General features: G+C 48.8%; 2 protein-coding genes and 1 long non-coding RNA gene across 7 annotated transcripts in view; 2 read left to right on the forward strand and 1 right to left on the reverse strand.

The window, feature by feature from the left end:
- Window positions 1–1,208, forward strand: part of MACROD1 (mono-ADP ribosylhydrolase 1) — a 309,756-nt gene extending 308,548 nt beyond the window's left edge. For all 4 annotated transcript variants that reach the window (XM_083591912.1, XM_083591911.1, XM_083591914.1 and 1 more), the window contains one exon: window positions 1,027–1,208. Coding sequence is in view for 2 of the 4 variants with exons in the window: in XM_083591911.1 (XP_083448037.1) it covers window positions 1,027–1,058 (32 nt within the window). In the remaining 2 variants the exon portion in view is untranslated. The remainder of the gene's footprint in view (window positions 1–1,026) is intronic.
- Window positions 1,209–3,710: 2,502 nt separating this feature from the next.
- On the reverse strand, window positions 3,711–17,088 carry OTUB1 (OTU deubiquitinase, ubiquitin aldehyde binding 1). 2 transcript variants are annotated; one of them, XM_083591933.1, is made up of 8 exons: window positions 16,934–17,002; window positions 14,868–14,898; window positions 10,120–10,181; window positions 7,933–8,031; window positions 7,399–7,517; window positions 6,779–6,863; window positions 5,190–5,384; window positions 3,711–4,155 (listed from the first exon to the last, which is right to left on the reverse strand). In XM_083591933.1, the coding sequence occupies exons 3-8, from the start codon at window positions 10,147–10,149 to the stop codon at window positions 3,958–3,960; spliced, it is 726 nt and encodes a 241-aa protein (XP_083448059.1). In that variant the 5' UTR covers window positions 10,150–10,181; window positions 14,868–14,898; window positions 16,934–17,002; the 3' UTR covers window positions 3,711–3,957. The 2 variants fall into 2 exon arrangements, with proteins under 2 accessions (XP_083448059.1, XP_083448058.1); XM_083591932.1 differs by lacking the exon at window positions 14,868–14,898 and having other exon boundaries at window positions 16,934–17,088.
- On the forward strand, window positions 10,188–14,850 carry LOC310752153. Its single transcript, XR_014542856.1, has 3 exons — window positions 10,188–13,211; window positions 13,374–14,076; window positions 14,634–14,850. It is a non-coding gene; the product is annotated as an uncharacterized lncRNA (long non-coding RNA).
- Window positions 17,089–18,253: the final 1,165 nt, after the last annotated feature.

Consider the following 18,253-nt stretch of genomic DNA (forward strand, 5'->3'; position numbering starts at 1 on the left):
GTCCTATAGGTCATTGTTCATGTCTACCCAAACAAGCCAAATACCAACTGTGGCCACTTTAGATTTAGTGGGGGCGACACCCATCCCGTCACTGCTCCTTAAGAAAAATAAAAACAGACACCCCTTCCCATCAGCTTTTAAGCAGAAATAGAAGTAGTGGATCAGTCAAGCGACAGGTCTCCTGTGACACATGTGCCCTTTAGCCCTTACGTGCATGCACACGCACACACAGGCACTGCTGCTTGCCTCCAGGGTTAAGAAGTGGACACAGCCAGGACTTATGGGGTCCTTTTCGATCCTGGGAAGGAAGCACAGAGCAGCTCTCCAAAAGCTCCCCACAACAGCCTCAGAATCGGGGTTTGAGTCCATGAGGTTGACAGAGAGGAAGGAGCCAGCAAGCCAGGATCCCCTCCCTCACAGAAGGCACGAAGGATTTAGAGCCCTGGAAGATTGAGAAGGGTTTAAAATGCTTTTGGCTTGGGGAGGGGGCATTTTGGGACATACTTGGTTACTGCATTTGTGGGGGTGGGGAAGAGAAGAACACCTTAGGGAGTAATGTGGCACACAGTGGTTACAACAGCTGCAGAAATTGCAAGTTCGGGGGAAAACAAGACTAGAAATTGCTGCACGCAGCAAAGAACACAAACTGAAGCGGCAGCAGTGCGAGGAATCCAGGAGGTAGCTGGTGGGGCTGAGGGCCAACCTAACACCTGCAGCACTAACAAAAGCTTGTTGAGTTGGGGGTTTGGTGCTTGTCTAACTGATCACTCAGTCTCTCCCCCCCCCCCCCCCCGCTTTATTGTTGAGGAATGGAAACATTTGCTCCTGCATCCTTCTTTTTCCTTCCTCCCCGCTCCCAAAGCTGCAAGACTTACTCCGCCAGCCAGCATGTACATCCCTTGCTTCGAGCCCTGCCCTCTGCATACCCATTGGGCAACTCAGGTCATGCTGATGAAATATGCTGGGCAGAGGGGAGGCAGCCCCCAGCCAGCAAGCCTGACCTTTGCCTCTTTCTTTTCTCGCCAGATGCCTCGGGGGTCCTGCCCTCCCGCCTCTGAGCTCGCTTTGCATTGACTATCCTACCCCTGCGAAGCACCCCGCTGCAGAATACAGCGTGGCTCGGAGGAGGCGCAGTGGTCGTGGGAGAGAATGCCCAGACAAGCGCAACATCCAGGAACTGCTGTTGGAATAAATTCATGCGAAACACACTCCAGTTGCACACCTTGTGATATTGGAAAGGGGGGGGAGGCGTCAGAAGAGTGAGGACTCGGCCTTGCAGAGAAGCGCAAGCATAACAAAAGGTACCAGCTCACCTGCTCCTCCCCGCCTGAACCTCCAGGGCAGGAGGCAAGCTGGAGCGGCATGTTGCTTGTCTGGAAGGAGCTGGCACTCGCTCCTCACAAGGCTCTCCCCATAGTCAGCAGCAACAACAGGAGGCAGAAAAGAGTTTTGTGGGAGTAGAAGACGATGGGCTTGGGGAGGTGGGTGATAGTCATGGCATGACTAAGTCTAGTCACTTTTTTAAAAGCCCTGCTCTGTATCTCCTTTTTAAAAAACAAAAGCAAAACCCAAACTTTTCTTTAAGAACAAGGATGAGGAAGCCTATGAGGCCCCTTTCAGCTCCTCTGGGGACTACAGCTCCCATCATCCTTGGCCAGTAACCATGTTGGCTGGGGCTGATGAGAGGTGGAGTCCCCAGACCCGCACTTAACAGAAAACTGCTTATAATGCCTTTGGTCTTCTGCTCCCAGGAAGCAGGTGGAGGACACCATATTCTGCGCACGCTCACTCTCTCTCTCTCTCTCTCTCACACACACACACACACACACACACTGCCACTGCCCAATTTCAAGATGAACTTTTGTGCTCCAGCCTTTGAATGCATGTCAGAACAAGACACACGGAGAGAGTTGGGAGCTTTCTAGGACCCAGACCCACCTCCAGATCCTGCTGGCAACCAGTCAAACGAGGGCACTAGGGGAATGATGCAAGAGTAACTGCGAGTGTGTCTGTCTGGGCAGCATCTCCACAGCAGGGAAAAGGCAAATCACATGTGTACACCGCACCTCCACCCCCCACAAACTGCCTCTGAGCAGGGTTGGATTAATTAATTCCTCCATTATCTATTCAGGAGAATCCAAACAGCAATTCCTCTCTCTCACACATGGAGCTCCATAGAGACAGCAGTTGGAAGAGACATGGGTAGATTATGGATCAGCCTAAGAGTGAGTGAGTGAGAGTGTGTGTGTGTGTGTGTGTGTGTGTGTGTGTGTGAGAGAGAGAGAGAGAGAGAGAGAGAGAGAGAGAGAGAGAGAGAGAGAGAGAGAGAGAGAGAACTACAGGGAGCGTCTGCCAGCAGGATTAGAGGCACCTGCTGCAAGTTGGCAAAGCAGAGAACATGGAGGGTCTGGGCAAAAGCAGTGCCATGCTGCATGCTGTCTGGTCGGAAACTAGAAACACTCTTTTTTTAAGAGGGCTACACTTCCTCACGTGAGGGGGGAAATGCATCCAACCCAATACATCGCCACATACCCCCCTCAGATTTAAATTGGTACAATTCAGGAAGTTCTTTACCACAAGTAAGGGATTTTCTGAATGTGTAGGATACACACAAGCACAATGGCTCATACAAATGTGTGCGCCCATCACACCAAGAGGCACACAAACAGACTCTTCACAAAGCAAGGAGACTCTTCCAGTGAAGCAACACAACACTGGCGACAAAGACAGGGACCCCCTTTCCCGGTCCTACAATTAGAGGCTTCCTGTTTGAAGAGACAGTTGCTAACCAAGCACTGAGTCAGCTGCTGAGGTGCCTCCCCCCAAGTCCCATAGCAACAGTGGCACAGCCACCATTCTGGGTCATGTGCCTAGCCAGGTTCCAATTCCACGTCTCCCAGGAAAAACTTTCTCTTGGCTCAGCTCTACCAACGAACCTCACTCTCCACTTTAAAAAAATAACACAGTGGATGATTGCATTCCGAGGGAAGCCAAATTCTCTGCTGATAGAAAAACTGGTGATTTACTAAAGTTCTTAAAAAAAACAAAAACCCTGCAGATTCATTATACATTCCAAGAAAAAAAGTGGCAAGGAGTCTGGTGACAGGTTGTGGGGCAGGAAAATATGCAAGATTACAGTTAAGATAGGTGGAAGACAGGTCACTGTGAATACACTAAACTACTGGTCCCTGAACATCTGGAATCTCTACCCATCCCTCCTCTGCTTTCCAGGACTTTACCAGATGCTGTATACTTATTTCTTTTTTTAAAAAAAATATTTGCAGCCTTCAGGAGTAGAATCTCTCCACTTAAGTGATTCAACATGCTGGCAACCAGAATCTGCACTGGCACACACTGAACCCTCATGATGATCCTTTAGAAAAACCATCACTTGCTCACTCGCTTTTTTGGGGTGGGGGTTTGTACCAAAGCAAATCAATCATTGCTCACTCTATGAGGACAGAAAAGAAGAGGAAGAGAAAGGTTGCACCCAGTGCTTTTTTTCTGGGTGACGCAGAGGTACGCATACCCCTAAACATTTTGTGAATCTTTGTACTTTTGTCCATTTACTGTATTTATTTTCCCCGATTTGAACTATAAAATGGTGACTTTCTTGAGTCAAAATGAGAGTACCCAAAACATTTTTTTTAGAAAAAAAGCACTGGTTCCACCCCATAAAAGCCCTAGAGAGAAGCTACAGGCAAGGTAGATTGTTTCACCGGCATCCCCTTTAATAAAACACAGAAGAGTGTGAGTGTAACAACAAAAAAGAGGAAAATATAATAATAACAAACCAAGTGAGCGAGATGGCAGCAAGAGCGATCACCATTTACAACCACAGACGATGCTGCCCGGCGGATGGGCAGGGGAACACGGGCGAGAAAGACAATGCGAGGCAGAGAGGAAGAAGAGGGGGGGCTTGGTGCACCGGCCAGACTGCCTCCCCCCGCCTCTCCTCTATTTATACAGGATGTCGTAGTGTCCCGGTCTGTACAGTAGATACACTTTGGGCTCCGAGCCCTCAGGGAAGATGTGGGGGTTGGTGGTGCCGCCCTCACCCCGGTCCATGTATTCCACCTGAATGGAGACGTTGAGGGCCTGGGCCAGCGCAATGATGTGGATGTGGTCGCTTTCCTTGCACATGGGCTCCACCTCCTGGAAAAGAGAGGAAAGGCACACAGAACTGTTTACGCCCCTTGACAGTACCCACTTGAGAAAGATTAAGGCGCCTTGCAAGGCTCTGAAATCCCCACCTGAGTTGCCCTGCCCAGACCAGCCCCTCTCAGATTCCATGCACCCAAGCTATTCTGTGATCATGAGTCCTAGAAACCTAACTTTAATACTGAAGAAAAGCAACCAGGAGATTTCAAAGTCGCCAAGCAAGACACTAGATGCTAAGCTCTGTACTCGATGCAGTGATCTCACCCAGGTGGACTGTCCACGCTGCATCTTGCAGGCCACGGGCCAGATAGAGAACCGCACTGAACGCATGCAGATATCAGAATCCTCACCTCAGCAAAGGCTGGATACACACGACACTAAACACCCCAACTGCTCCTGTGTTTGAATACCCAGAAGTCCATGGGTTGGCCGCCGCCACCCCTTGCTTAAAATAAGCTATCTTTGCTGGGGGGGGCCTCATTCCTGCCACACTTGTGGTACTGTAGAACATTCTCTGATTATTTAACCTGAGGGAGTTGGCAGGCCTCCAAGGAGCAAAGGGGCCAATGCTCTTCCCCCTGAGGTCCACCCTATTATTGGGGCAGCAGTTTTGTCCTGGGACCCCTCAGGGTGAAGGGCAAGTAATAAACTGAATGACTGGTGAGAACAACAGAATGAGGGAAAGAGCCTGCTTACAAGACTTGTGCGGTCTGCCACTACTGAGCCCACTCAACGGCCAGTTTTAAGCAGACTCTACCTAGATGTTCCTCCCCTTTTCAATGTGTGCTAGAACTAGGATTCCCAGAAAAGGAAAGCAGAAATGTTTAAAAGCTTCATAGGGAAACTACAGCTATGCAGACTCACAGACCCTGCCAGGAAAGATCTGTATGGCCAAAGCAGAATGGTCACTTCAAGAGGAAAGGAAGGGCCAGGGGAGTGAATGGAAAGTGTATGTGTATGTGTGTGTGTAAAAAAATTTTGTCTCATCCTGGTCAGAAATGTCCTTCCCCTGCCTCCACGCTCCTGACCTGCTGGCAAAACTCTTTTATGCTGCGTCCTCCCTCGATGAAGTGCTCAAAGAACTTGTTCTCGCGTTGCAGGTACCCAGAAGTGAGCAGCCGCAGGTACACAACAAGGTAATCCGAGGTGCTCTGTTCGTTGAAAGAGGCCAGCAGGTCTGAAACCGTGGTTTGCTTCTCCACTTGTTCTATCAGATCCATAAACTACAGGGATTAAAGAGGGGGGGGAGAGGAAAGGTCAAAGAAAAGCGCCCACAGCTGGCTGTGTAAGCCAGTGATGAGGAAACAGTGGGGAAGGGCTTTAACAACATCAGACTCATTAATATCTCAAAACTCTCTGAGCAGTGCACCATCTAAAACAAACACAAACCGAAAACCAATAAGAGAGCAATAAAAAAACACGCAATAGCAAGCAAAACAAGTTCAGAGGCTTCAAACCCATGAAATCTTATAGATCTGGGAAAGCCTGGGCAGAAAGACACATCTTCACAAGATGTACAGAAGGTCCCAGGTTCAAGCTCTAGCAGCACCAGGAAGGACCGGGAAAGGCTTCTGGTCTGAATACCTGGAGAGTTGCTGTCAGTCAGTGTAGACAACACAGAGCTAGAAGAACCAAGGGCTTCCTTTGTTTGTCCAGATGCCCATCTTCCCTTCAACAACATCTGGAGGGCCTGACGGTCTCCCCACCCCTGGTATCTTAGGAGGTATGGCTGGCACCAGGGTCTCCCTGGCAAAGTACTGCTTGCTGCCCCAACAGGGGAGGGGCCCCTGTGGTGACGCTGGAGCCGCGATTTACGGCAGCCACTTGTGAGCCATCCATCCTTTTGATTTTCCCAGAATGCTCCACTAGCGGCATAAAACAGCAGACACCTGGGAGCCACCTGCTGCCAAAGACAAAGAGGATCCGGGAGGCTGGACGGGCACTTGGGAGGCTCGCGTGTGTTTTAAGAATCAATACTACTTGCACTTGGAAAGATGCAGAAGGGGGCAACTGAAGTGCACAATGGAGTGGAGCACCATGCCAAAAAAGAAAGGTTGAGGTTTGCGACTACTGAAACACAGACAGTGAAGTCCCTTTATTCCCACATTTTTCCAATCTCAAACTATCGCTGAAGTTTCCTGTCCCCACCCCTCCCCTTCACGGCCTTAGCACAGGCGTCGGGGATATTTTCCAGCCCGAGAGCTGCAATCCTTTCTAAACAATCTTCCATGGGACGCCTGCCTGTGGTGGGCGGGGCCAGAGGCAGAAGTGCACAGAGCAACGATTGTGAAAACAGGTAACTGGCAAGTTATGCTTTCAGCGTTACACGCTCAGCAATCAACCAACCAATCAATCAAAAAAATGGAGCAAAAAGGGGGTGGGTGTTGGGGGGGGGAAGGAACTCTGGCAATCGAACCTGCCATTGCATCCAGTGTGTTTTTACTATACTTGATTTTGGCTTTATGCACTCCCCATAACATAACCCCTGTGTAAGCTGAGGGTCACCTGCACTGCTTTTATAACAGTAGGCTGGTTTTACACACAAACCCCTCTCTACCCAGGAGACTAAGGGCCATTATCCGAGTTCAAGGACCTGAGGCTTCCCTCCCTGGCTTACCGTGTTGTGGAAGTCCTCAATGGTGAATTCCGTGAAGCCCTGCGAAACCAACACTTCCTTGCTTTTGGCAGCCACCTCTTTGAAGCTGTGCACAGTAAAAAAACCAAGTACAGAATAAGTAATTCTAGTAAAGCAAGAATCTTTGCACTGCAAACGCCAATGACCCAACGTTCAGTAACGGGCTGAGAACTGCCAAGTATACTTTCATTGACAGTGCTGACCACCCCCCTGCATCCCAAGAGACTCCCTTATCCAAGATGTAGCCAGTAGGTTATTTTGATCTGCAGAGAAGCTTCTCCTTCCAGTTCCAGAGAGATCAGAAGCCCCCTCTGCAGTAACTCAGAGCAGGACTTTCCGTGTGGCTGCCCCTGTTCTGCGGAAAAGCATCCCTGTTGAGATGCACTCTCTGGAAACAATGGAAGACATCTTTGTTCCAACAGGTGGATTAACGTCTCTCTGTTTGTGGGTGTCTACTTGGTAATGTTTTTCTATTTATCTGATCTTATTTCCTGCGTTGCTTTTAAGGTTTAGCTGTTTTTACTGAGATGTGTGGAAGGCAATAAATAAGTAGGAGCATCTCAGAGACACACCTCACTCTCCTCCCTCCCCGCATGTCCTACCGTTGGAGCTCCTTGCCATCCTCCAAGAGTGCCTCAAGATGGGAGAAGCCAAATGCCCGATAGAAACAGTTGCCATCTGGCCTCGTCTTCCGGATGAATGCATACTTCTGCAGCAGATCCTGTGCAGGGAGAATGGAGGAGGTGGGTTAGCATCCGACTGGCTTGGTGGCCTAGAGACAGAAACAGAATAAATGCCCTGTCTTCTAAAAGCAGACCTCAGGGTACTTTCCCCTCTTGAACCCCAATGATGCAGGAAGCTGCCTTGTACCAAGTCACACCACTGGTATATCTAGCTCAGCATTGTCTACACTGACTGGCAGCAGCTCCAGGCAGGGCTTCAGGCAGGGAATCTCCCCCAGCCCTACCTGGAGAGGCCACTGGGGATAGAACCTGGAGCTGCCTGCATGCAAAGCAGTGCTCTGTCCCTGAGCAATGGCTGTTCCCCTTTCCTCATGGAGGAAGGGCTCCACCCCATTCCTCCATTTCAGCTGCCCTCCACAGCCCATGCGCTGGAATGGTTGTGGTCCTTGTTACCTTGATCTTCTGCTGGTAGACGTGGTCATCATCAGCGTATTCCTTGTACAGGACAGACAACTCCATCCTTTCTGAGACGAGAGGATTCTGGACGGCTATCTGCAGAGAAGCAGGTTGGTACGTGAGAGGTGCAGAACAGGAAGGAAAGCACAGAAACACATATTTTCATATGGGGGAGGTGGGCAGCTTAAAAAGGACCAGCCTTTTATTTAAAGCACCAGCTTGGTTGCCACGGGCGATCAGGAGTGGTATGCAGGCGAGTGAGTGGGCTGGCAGAGGAGGATGGAGTGAACTGGCTCTCCTCTGTACTCCAAGTAGAAACCAAGCCCAGAAGAGGGGAGCCCCGCTCTCAGCATTCAGCACAGAAATGGAGGATTGTTTAGAAGTTCCAACAGTAAGCAAAATTTCCCTCTTGAGCTGCAGGGGCTACGTGGGGCTTCATAACCAGATGTTCTGAATTACGGTCCCGGGGGTATAAAGGCTTGCTTTTATTGCAAGTAGACACAGTTCTGTTGTTGCAGCAACCCAATTCTGTCCATGCCAATGTAGGGGTAATGCTCCATATTGCAAAGGCAAACCTCGCAGAAAGATATGCCACAGCATGTCTGGGAGCGTTACACTTGCTTTCTCTGACCTTTTGCCTTCTTGGCTGGAAGATAGGGTTTTTCCCTTGACCTTTTGTCCTTTCGCAAACTGCTTGCTTAGACATATTGCTTGGCTGGAGCATGACGAGTAAAGCAGACGTTATCAAGTATCAGGGGAGCCTTTGAGGGGAGCACCTGTTGACACGTGTATTGCTAAGGCTGGAAATGTGCTTTGCTGGAAATATGTTAAAGTTCAGAGTGGTTTCACTACTGCTTTCCAACTGTTGATTTTTGCCAATAAAAGAGGCTCTGCAAAGCTAGCCGATAGCTTGCTTCAGCACAGTTCACTCGCATCATCAACCCTTATTTCTACAGCCTCTTTGCAAAATACATTAATCAGGAAGCTGGAAACTTCCATTTAAAGCAGGGGTGTGGAGCCTTGGCCCAGGACCTCCCTATCTGGCCCTCAGGTCTGTGAAGGGGCCACACCTCCCTCACCCAAGCCCTCCTCCAATGCAGCATCCTTGAACTATGAGAATGGTTCTTGCTTGCTTTGAGAGCTAAGAGAGACCATTGCCTTCTCCATGACTAGAAGGTCCTTCTACTCAAGAGTCACATCCATTGCTCCGTTCACCTCTGCCTTTGGCATTGCCCACCTCTTTGCCTCCAGCCCTGCTCACCACTGGCCTCCCCCACCCCCCACCAATTTAAAAACAAGAACTTCCCCTTAGGACAGGCGTGGGGAATTTTTGGACCTGAGCTACAACTCTCATCAGGCCCACAAGCGTAGCTTAGGAACAGGGGTGGTGGGGGTTATAGCTCAGCAGTATCTAGAGGGCCAAAGGGTCCCCAAACCTGCCTTAGCTATTTGAAAATTGGGCCTGCATAGCATGGTGCTGATGATGCCCAGGTTGCAGGTTCGATCCCCCATAAAGGACAGCTGCATGGTCCAGCATTGCAGGGGGTTGGACTAGATGAATTCCAACTTTACAATTCAATGAAAATCAACTAGCTTGCCCTGACTGGAATGTGTGAAGCGGCCATCCCAGGCGCAACACCACAGAAAAGAATGCAATGGATCGTAAGAGCCTGGCTGCAGGATCAAGCCATCAGGGTTAGCAGCCATTATAGCCTTATCCTCCATGAATCTGTCTAGTCCTCTTTTAAAGTAATCCAAATTGGTGGCCATTGCTGCTTCTTATGGGGAATGAATCCCAGAGTTTCACTCTGCTTAACGCAGAGCTTTAAGGGAGCCAGCACCGCAGGGCCAGCTCCAGTTATCAAGCACAGAGAAATCAAGGAGGAATGTAGGTGCATTTGTGAACCAGCCCTTAGTTTCACGCATGTTGCGATTACTTGGGAATCACGGGGTTAGTCTCATCAGGCTGCTACTGAGCTTTCCGGAGAGATTCTAGGATGTGACAACGGAAGGAGTACAATGTTAAGTCCAGCGCATCTGTACACAGTTGGAATCTATAAGACGGGATGGGCTGTGAATCTGAATGAACGGGTACAATTTTTTGTGGTTGCTTGCTGCTCATGCAGCCAAACACAAAGCAGGCAGGACCACACAGGCCAACCTCTTATGTTCACAAGGGCTCACCTCCTGCTGAATTCGATCCTGCTGTGCCATTATGGCTTCATCATAGGCCAAGCAATTCACTCCTGCGGGAGGGAAAAAAGAGAGAAAAGATAATAATGAAGTTGAGAAAGGTCCCTTTGCACCAGTGCAGTCTTGACAGCATTAACAATGATCTTCTGGCACACACACACAAAAAGATAAAATTTGCTTTTTCACAGTATGGCTCAAGACAAAAACGATGCCTAAGTTCCTAGTCCTCAGGGCTTGAAAATACAATAATGACAACAAAGTCAAAGGATCAGAAGCAAGACAGCAATTAGAGAGAGAGAGCTAAGCCTGTTACAATTTTCTGCTGCAATTGATTTTGACATCTCTAGAGCAGACAAGGGTCAATTAATTAATTCTTATCATTCAGCACATCTCCTCTTGTACAATACAGGGTGCTTAATGGTCCTGATCGCAACATCTCATCACACTTTAAAACCTCTGCAGGGCAGTGTTTCAGAACTGCAGGAAGCACACAGCTTTAAACCGCCAAATCTAAAGCTTAGCCTCATCAAATACAAAACGGAAAAAAAGAAGACACCCTCGCAAACGAAGCTATGCCGGTTTATGTTCAAGGACATGCAATGCCATCGCACCTTCACCGCAGCTCTTGTGCCCGCAACCACGCTTCCGACACAGAGCCCCCAGGGCTGAGCAAGTGGCCCATCCCCGCCTTATTAGCATGACAAGCTGCATTGGGTACCATGTTTTTGCAACAACAGACGCTGACGCTGCCTCCCTTTTACAGCCAGGCTCCAGCGGGGTATCCATTTGAAAAGGCAGAGAGAGAGAGAGAGGCCCAGTTGCTGCAGAAACCCAAGCAGCTGCACACCACTACAAAAAAAAAAAAAAAGGAAAATAGTAACACCGCAGCCTGCTGTGCGGAAGTTTTTATCTGCTTTGTAAGACAGGCAGTGCAGGTTCTCAGCTGCTTCCTCCAGCAGCATCAATTGCTCACAGCAGCTGCCAATGCTGCAGAAAAATCAGGAAACCTGATCTGGGCCAGTTCCATATCATACATCATCCAGAGAGGTGTCCCAGCTCCCAGCCTGCTAGGATGCTACCGCAGTGAGGCTGGGACTCACAACTGCAACTCTTTCTCATGCAGTTGGTTTTGCAGGCTTCACCTCCCTGCCTACCCCCACACCCCGAACCTCTTCCCTCCCAGACCACAGAAAGGTAGTGGAATTGGAGTCAATTTACTCCAGACTTCCTTCCAAAACTGGATCAGCCAACACTCAGGCCAGATTTTCTTGGCAAAAGATGAGTTAATGAATCCTCAAAGGGCAGGAGCTACGTGCAGGACTTGTTTAGGAAAGGTGGGGGGACACACACAATGTATATTACCGTGCAATCTGGGTCAAATGGTTGACACTCAACTCCGAAGGGGCGAGTGTGATTCAAGAGAGCAGCAAGGAAGAGAGCAGCTATTTTCAGGGTCTGGAAATAGTATCCCATTATTAAGTAGGAGCTTGCGAGCCCCAACAGGAATAAATTTAGGGATCAGGGGCTCTTCCGGTTGCCAACACAGGCAGGCAGCTATAGCAAGCAAATTTCATGCTCTGATTTACAATCAGCAAGGTACAAGATGAAGGGTAAAAGAACACAACAGCCCACACCACGGGCATGTCCACCCCTTCCCTGCCTAGAGTTGCCAACTTTATTGGCCCTTCTCAGGTGCCTTTGACGCAGAGACTGAGCTTTTCTTGGGAAAGAAAAGTGGAGAAAGCTCAAGATGCTTAATTTTCTTTGTGTGAGTCCACTTAAATGCCCACGTCCAGGGCTACTTAATATGTTGGCAACCTGGCCCTGAACCAACTGCGACTTCAGGCACTTCTTACACAACATATATTAAGATGCACTCAATCAAGATTCCATTTTTAAGGGGGGACATGCTGTCAGAAAGGCGGAACTGTCAGAAGAAACTGTCAAAGCAGATGAGCGATAATAAAGCAAAGTTCATTCCAGGGCGAGAGTGTCTCATTCTGGGAGGGATTATCACATCAACCAAAATGGGGTTCCCAGGCACCTGGAGGGGGTGGAGTCTGAATGCAGACACCTTCTGGAGAACCTGTGGCCCTGCTCTTGTTGTTGGACTCCAGCTCTCCAGCGGCCAAGAACAAGGGAAGTTTCAACCCGACATTTGGGAAACTGTAGCTCAGTGATTGAGCACAGAAGGTCTGGGGCTCAATCCTTAGCATCTCCAGGTAGGGTTGGAAACATCTCCAGAACAACACCCAGTAGAACCACTGCCAGTCAGTGTAAACAATACGGAGCTGGATGAACAAATGGCAGCTTCCTATGTTCACATCAGGTTCCCCACCAGAGCAATAGATTCTCTCAAACACAGACAAGGGTCCGTGGTTGGGTTTTTTTGAGAATGTGGATTCTCTCACCATGGCAGAGGAGGCCTGGATTCCAAAGGGAAGCTGACTTGGCACTGATTGTTCATTAGGCAGAGATCCTATCCCTCTGCATCCCTTACCGGTTCCCCAACACGACAATGCACAAATATTATTTTTTTCATACTGCACAGGAATTCAACGTATGCAAACTGGGCAGCACTGCCTAAGAGACAATAGATGTGCATGTTAAGAGTGCTTTGGTGCAGAGGGATTGTACACACCAAGTAAAAGTATACAGAAATCTCAAAGTGTTGCCAATGAGGCAGTTTCTCAACAGGGAAAGGGATATTTCCAACCCAGTGTCAAGAGGAGTAATTGTCTCTTTAAAATAGCAAAGGAGAAGTTTGCGGAGAGGAAGGATGATTAGAAGAGGAACAAAGTATGTATACGGACAGAAGGGGATCAACTTTGTTTGGGGCTCTTACCTGGAGCTGTCCCCTGGATCATTTTGGGAGAAAAGCAGGAGGAGAGTTTAAAGCAGGACTGGCTAAGCCACCAGATGTTGTCAGAACTCCAGCTCCCTTCATCCCTGACCATCAACCATGTTGACAGGGGGAGAAGAAGTCTAACACCATCCGGAAAGCCACAAGTCCACTCACCCCTGTCTTACCTCAGAAGAGGGGCAGTTGTGGGTTTAATCCCTAAAGTTTGGACATGCAAGCAGTGGCGTAGCGTGGGTTGTCAGCACCCGGGGCAAGGCAAGTAATTTGTGCCCCCAAACCCGTGGATTTGCGCCCCCTAACCCATGGATTTGCCCTAACCCGATGTTGCGCCCGGTGCGGCCCGCCCCCCCTGCACCCCCCACGCTACGCCACTGCATACAAGATCCATGGAGCAGTGTGTGAAGTGGGAGATCAAATGAATGAATGTTTGGGGTGGGTAGTTTCATGATGTGTGTGCATGGAGGAGGAAGGCAGCAAGCACAAGTGAGGCAGGAAAGTGGGGAGGTACATCTTATGAAGAGGCTATTCAGTGGAATATTTGTTACATTTTGTCTTACCCTAGCTCAGGCATGTCCAAAGTTTGTTTTGGGGGCCTAATCCGGCTCAACAACTTCAATCCTAAAAAAAGCTCAACAACTTTGGTCGGCTCTCACACATGTTCACTCCATCAAATCTGGCCCTCTTTGAAAAAAGTTTGGGCACCCCTGCCCTAGCTGGTGCTAAAGAAGGCCGTTCCTCTCCTCTTCTCCTGGAAAGGAGCTAACATGTGTGGTTGGGGGTAGGTGTGAAATTCTACCCCTACATTTCTGCCTGTGTTAGGCTGCTGTTGAAAGATCAGTAGAGATGGGAAGAGAGAAACTGCAATAGTATTGGACCAAAAGTGAATTCTACCATCCATAAAGATCTCTGTTAAAACACATCTCTGCCCATTTTTCTTTGCTACCTCACATGCTAATTACTCCCTTCCTGAACATATATTAGATCTCCCGTCATTTCTCCTCTCAAAACTCAGAATTTCTATTAAACCTTTGGTTTAATGCCATAATATTCGTTCCCAATTCTGATCCTGCTTAAGAAAATATACTGTATTTTTCGCTCTATAGGACGCACCCGACCATAAGACGCACCTTGTTTTAGAAGGGGAGAACAAGAAAAAAAATTCTCCCCCTCTCTGCTCAGCACCCTTTCAGCAAAGAGGCAGGAGAAACAGAGCCCCTTCCATTTCACCTCCTGCTTGGCTGAAGGAACGCTGCACAGCTTTCCCTCTCTGCTGAAGTCTTGCTCTCCTGGCTTCAGCAAAAGGAACCCGAAGCCTCTGGAGCGCAGCGCGAGTTTCCGCTGCGCTCCAAAGGCTTCAGGGATAGCCGCCTGAAGCCTCTGGAGTGCAGCGGGAACTTGTGCTGCGCTCCGGAGGCTTCGGGTTCCTTTCACTGATGCCAGGAGAGTCTTGCTCTCCCGGCTTCAGCAAAAGCAACCCGAAGCCTCCGGAGCGTGGAGGGAGCCCTCCCTCTGCGCTTCAGAGGCTTTGCGTTGCTATCACTGAAGCCAAGGAGCCTGCATTCGCTCCATAGGACGCACACACATTTCCCCTTAATTTTTGGAGGGGATAAAGTGCGTCCTATAGAGCGAAAAATACGGTAAGTGCATTGCTCCTATTTCATTCCACACTACATTCCTCTCTCCTTCCCCATTGACAGATTGTAAACATATTGGGAATGTAGACCTGTATTTTGTTTACCAAAAGAAAATGTATTGCACCATGCACACATAGGCTTTTGGTGTTAGTCTCCATTATTATTATTATTAAGGTCCAGTTGCAGCTTTACTGTTTAGAATGATTTTATTAAAAGAGCAGGAACTTTCAGATATTACTTATTACGTCAACAGCTGGAATTCTCAATCAGCATCTGATGAAATACGCAAGTTGTTATGTTTCTTCAATTTTAAGAGGTAACAGTATTTTTAAAAATGTGTAAATGTTAGAATGAGGGAGAGGAATTGTCCTGTGTGGCGACTTAAAGATGAGCAGGTTTACTGTGGCATAAATTTTTGAGGCACTTCACTGGGTGCATCAAGTGGGCTCAAGTTTATGAACACTTCTCCAACAATAAATACATTCATCTTTAAGGCGTCACTAGGATCTTATCAGTAAGTTTGATCCTATTCTTTTTGGGCTCAAAACCAGGATTCCCTCACTACCTGTCCTAAATAGGCAAAACAAGAAACGTTAATTATCACGCAGCTCCTACGGTTATGAATGGTCCTCACATACACATCTTTAGCTTTGAACAGAATATTACAGGCAATGCCTCGTGCTTCTTGTTGCCTTTTGATCCCAGTTTACCATTTTTGCCCATTCATTCATCATGTATAGCAAGTGAGGATAGAATTTCATGTGTTTAATAAATTGGCCTTCTGCTGTGGCATAAGCCACAATAAATCCAGTTAATCATTGATGTACTATGTTGGTGTTGCTAAAATTGACATGGCTGCTCCTCTATAATCAGTCACTCTAGCAAACATCAAAGGAAGTCCCTGCTTCTTCAATTAGTTTTAGAACTCAATGCTTGCACATGTTTACTAAGAAAGCAGTCCCAGGTCAGTGTCTTTAGGACTGCGGTCTCAATGTGTACACTAAGGGGTGGGAAGGCTGTGGCCCTACATAAGTCCCTGGACAACAACTCGCCTCATTCCCGACTCATCTGCCATGCTGGCTGGGCTTGAGGAGTTGTGAGTGCAACAACACCTGAAGAATCATGGGTTTCTCAGCCCTAATTGAAGCTCCAAGCAATCTTTGGAACATACAAAGGTCCCTTATACTGAGTCGACACTTTGGTCTATCTAGCTCAGTATTGTCTACAATGATAGGCAGGTTTCAGGCAGAAATCTCTCCCGGCCCCACCTGGAGAGACTGGGAGTTGGACCTGGGATTTCTGCATGCAATGCAGCAGACGCTCTACCATTGAGTTACAGCCATTCCTTGCAGCATGAACTTACATTTGCTTCCTCAAAATTAACCTCCGCTACCTTCAGCAGGGTGGGTGGGTGTGGGTGGTTGTGACCATTAGGGAAGTGTGCACAGAAGTCCAACCCTTTTATCAATTTTGATTCATTCCAACAGGTACGTTGACAGCACACTAACAGGAATAATTGTTCTAGATTCAGGTAGGTAGCCGTGTTGGTCTGACACAGTCGAAATATATTAAAAAAAATTATATCGTAATAATTGTTTTTAGGCAAGAGCGGAGATGGGCTTGAGCAGCTCATTCGGTAGAGCAGGAGACCCTTAATCTCAGGGTTGTGGGTTCGAACCCCACTTTGGGCAAAATATTCTTTAATTGCTGGGGGTTGGACTGGATGACCCTCGTGGCCCCTTCCGACTTTACAATTCCGTACATTTAAGGATTGAGGAATTCTGCGTGGGGAGAGGATAATAATAAAGACGTTAAGTGCAAAAATGCTCCCTTTCCCTCCAGGTGTTTTTTTCCCTGGGGGCCAGAGGAGCGTTTCTATGGAAGCCCATGTGGGAGTGAGAAGCCTGGCTTTGGACGATGTGCCTCCCCCGTCCTGCTCAGAGGTGGGGGGAGGGGGGAGAGAGAAGAAGCGGGGCCAGAGAGGACGGAGGGGGCGCCGTTGCCATGGCGACCGGAGGCGGAAGGACGGGGTCCCCTCGGCGGCAGCGCGCGGGCACCGTTGCCCAAGAGACCGCGAGGCCTCCTCGGGAGGAGAGGGCGGCCAAGCACGTTTCTGTTCTGGGCCAGGCAGGGAAGGAGGGAGGGAAGGAGGCGCTGCTGCGGCTGCTGCTGCTGATGGAATGAGAGAGCTTCTCCCTCAGAGGCGGGAAGCGACGCTGCCACGGAGGGAAAGGAAGCCGCGCCTGCGCACTCCCCGTCCCGCCGCCGGCGACCCCGAGGGAGGCTCCCCCGCCCCGCCCGCCATTACCGTCCGTGTCCCCGCCGAGGGGCTCCGGCTGCTGCTGAGGCTCCTCCGCCGCCATCTTCGCGCTTGCAACCCCGCAGAGAAGCGCTTCCGGGTTGCTTTCGGGGGACACCGGAAGCACTTCTCTCTCTCTCGCCCTCTCTTTCCTAGCAACCGCTACCCGCTCTTCACATCCATGGACACACGCTAATTGGGAAGCTCCGCCTTCTCTCAAATCCACCCACCTTATCTTCTTCTTCCCCAGCTAGGAAATCTTTTTTTAAAAATTTAAAAAAATCACGCTGCTGCTGTGACGTCATCACAACAATCCGCAGCACGTGCGCCCGGCTATGACGTCACCCCTGGCCGCGACTCCTCCTCCTTCTCCCCGCATGGATGGGTCGCAAAATGACTTCACAAAGGATCGCTGTTTCTTGCTTTCGTTTTTAAAAACGACAAATCAATATGCACAGCTGTGTCTATCGATTACGCCTGCTTATTTCAATGAGTCTACTCTGCATATAATTTAGTAAGATAAAACTTGAAACTTTTGTAATAGGGTTGCGGGAACTTTTTCAGCCCAAGGACCATATTCCCTTTGGGACAACTTTATGAGGCCACATGGCAGTGGTGATTAGGGCCAGAGGCAGCAAGTGTAAATTTTAGCATTGTGAAAGTAGGCTACTTTTTACACGCACATTCTATCCTCTATCCAGGGAAGCAAGAGACAGGATCAGAACTCAATGACACATTCCAGCAGGCAAAAATATTCAAGGAGGGTGCAAAGCAGGGCCAGTGATGGGTGTGGCCTAGGGAGAGTTCTGAGGGCCTGCTAGAGAGTCCTGGAGGGCCACATTTGGCCCACAGCTCTGAGGTTCACCACCCCGCTTCATAGGGGCCAGCTGTCTCCCACCACCATATAGCTCTGTCACAAGGAAGCATGCAAAAATATTATTTCACGTTGGAGTTTAGTGAACCCCAAACAACCTACACATTGTTTTCCAAGGTTTTTCTTTCCCCCACTCCCTCAAAATGATTCTTTTACTCTCATCATCACTTATAATGTGATTCTCATTCTGCCAATGCCTGGCCATGTTTTATCAGGGTGAAATAGGTCCTTGTACCTGTTACCTTTTCACACTCCGACTTTCAATGTGTTATATGTTAGTACCAATTTTAGTATACATTTACCCCTGTTTTTATTTTGTGATTTGGGTCATGTTTATCATATACTATCCTGATAATTCAGCAAATACTGGTGTATGAAGATAGAAGGTAGCACTCATTTCTCTCAACGCAGCAAAGAAATAAAAAGCTTTTCATCTTAAGTATACCTAAAAGCCT

The sequence above is a fragment of the Podarcis filfolensis genome (genome assembly GCF_964270895.1).
Source record: "Podarcis filfolensis genome assembly, chromosome: 16".
Taxonomy (NCBI): Eukaryota; Metazoa; Chordata; class Lepidosauria; order Squamata; family Lacertidae; genus Podarcis; species Podarcis filfolensis.

Coding starts and splice junctions, on each gene's coding strand:
- OTUB1 (XM_083591932.1), bottom strand. CDS start 16,988: ATGGCGGCGGAGGAGCCTCAGCAGCAGCCGGAGCCCCTCGGCGGGGAC. Junction 10,182..16,933: donor CCTCGGCGGGGACACGGACG/GTAATGGCGGGC, acceptor TCCCTCCCGCAG/GAGTGAATTGCTTGGCCTAT. Junction 7,518..7,932: donor TCTACCAGCAGAAGATCAAG/GTAACAAGGACC, acceptor CTCCCTGCACAG/GATCTGCTGCAGAAGTATGC.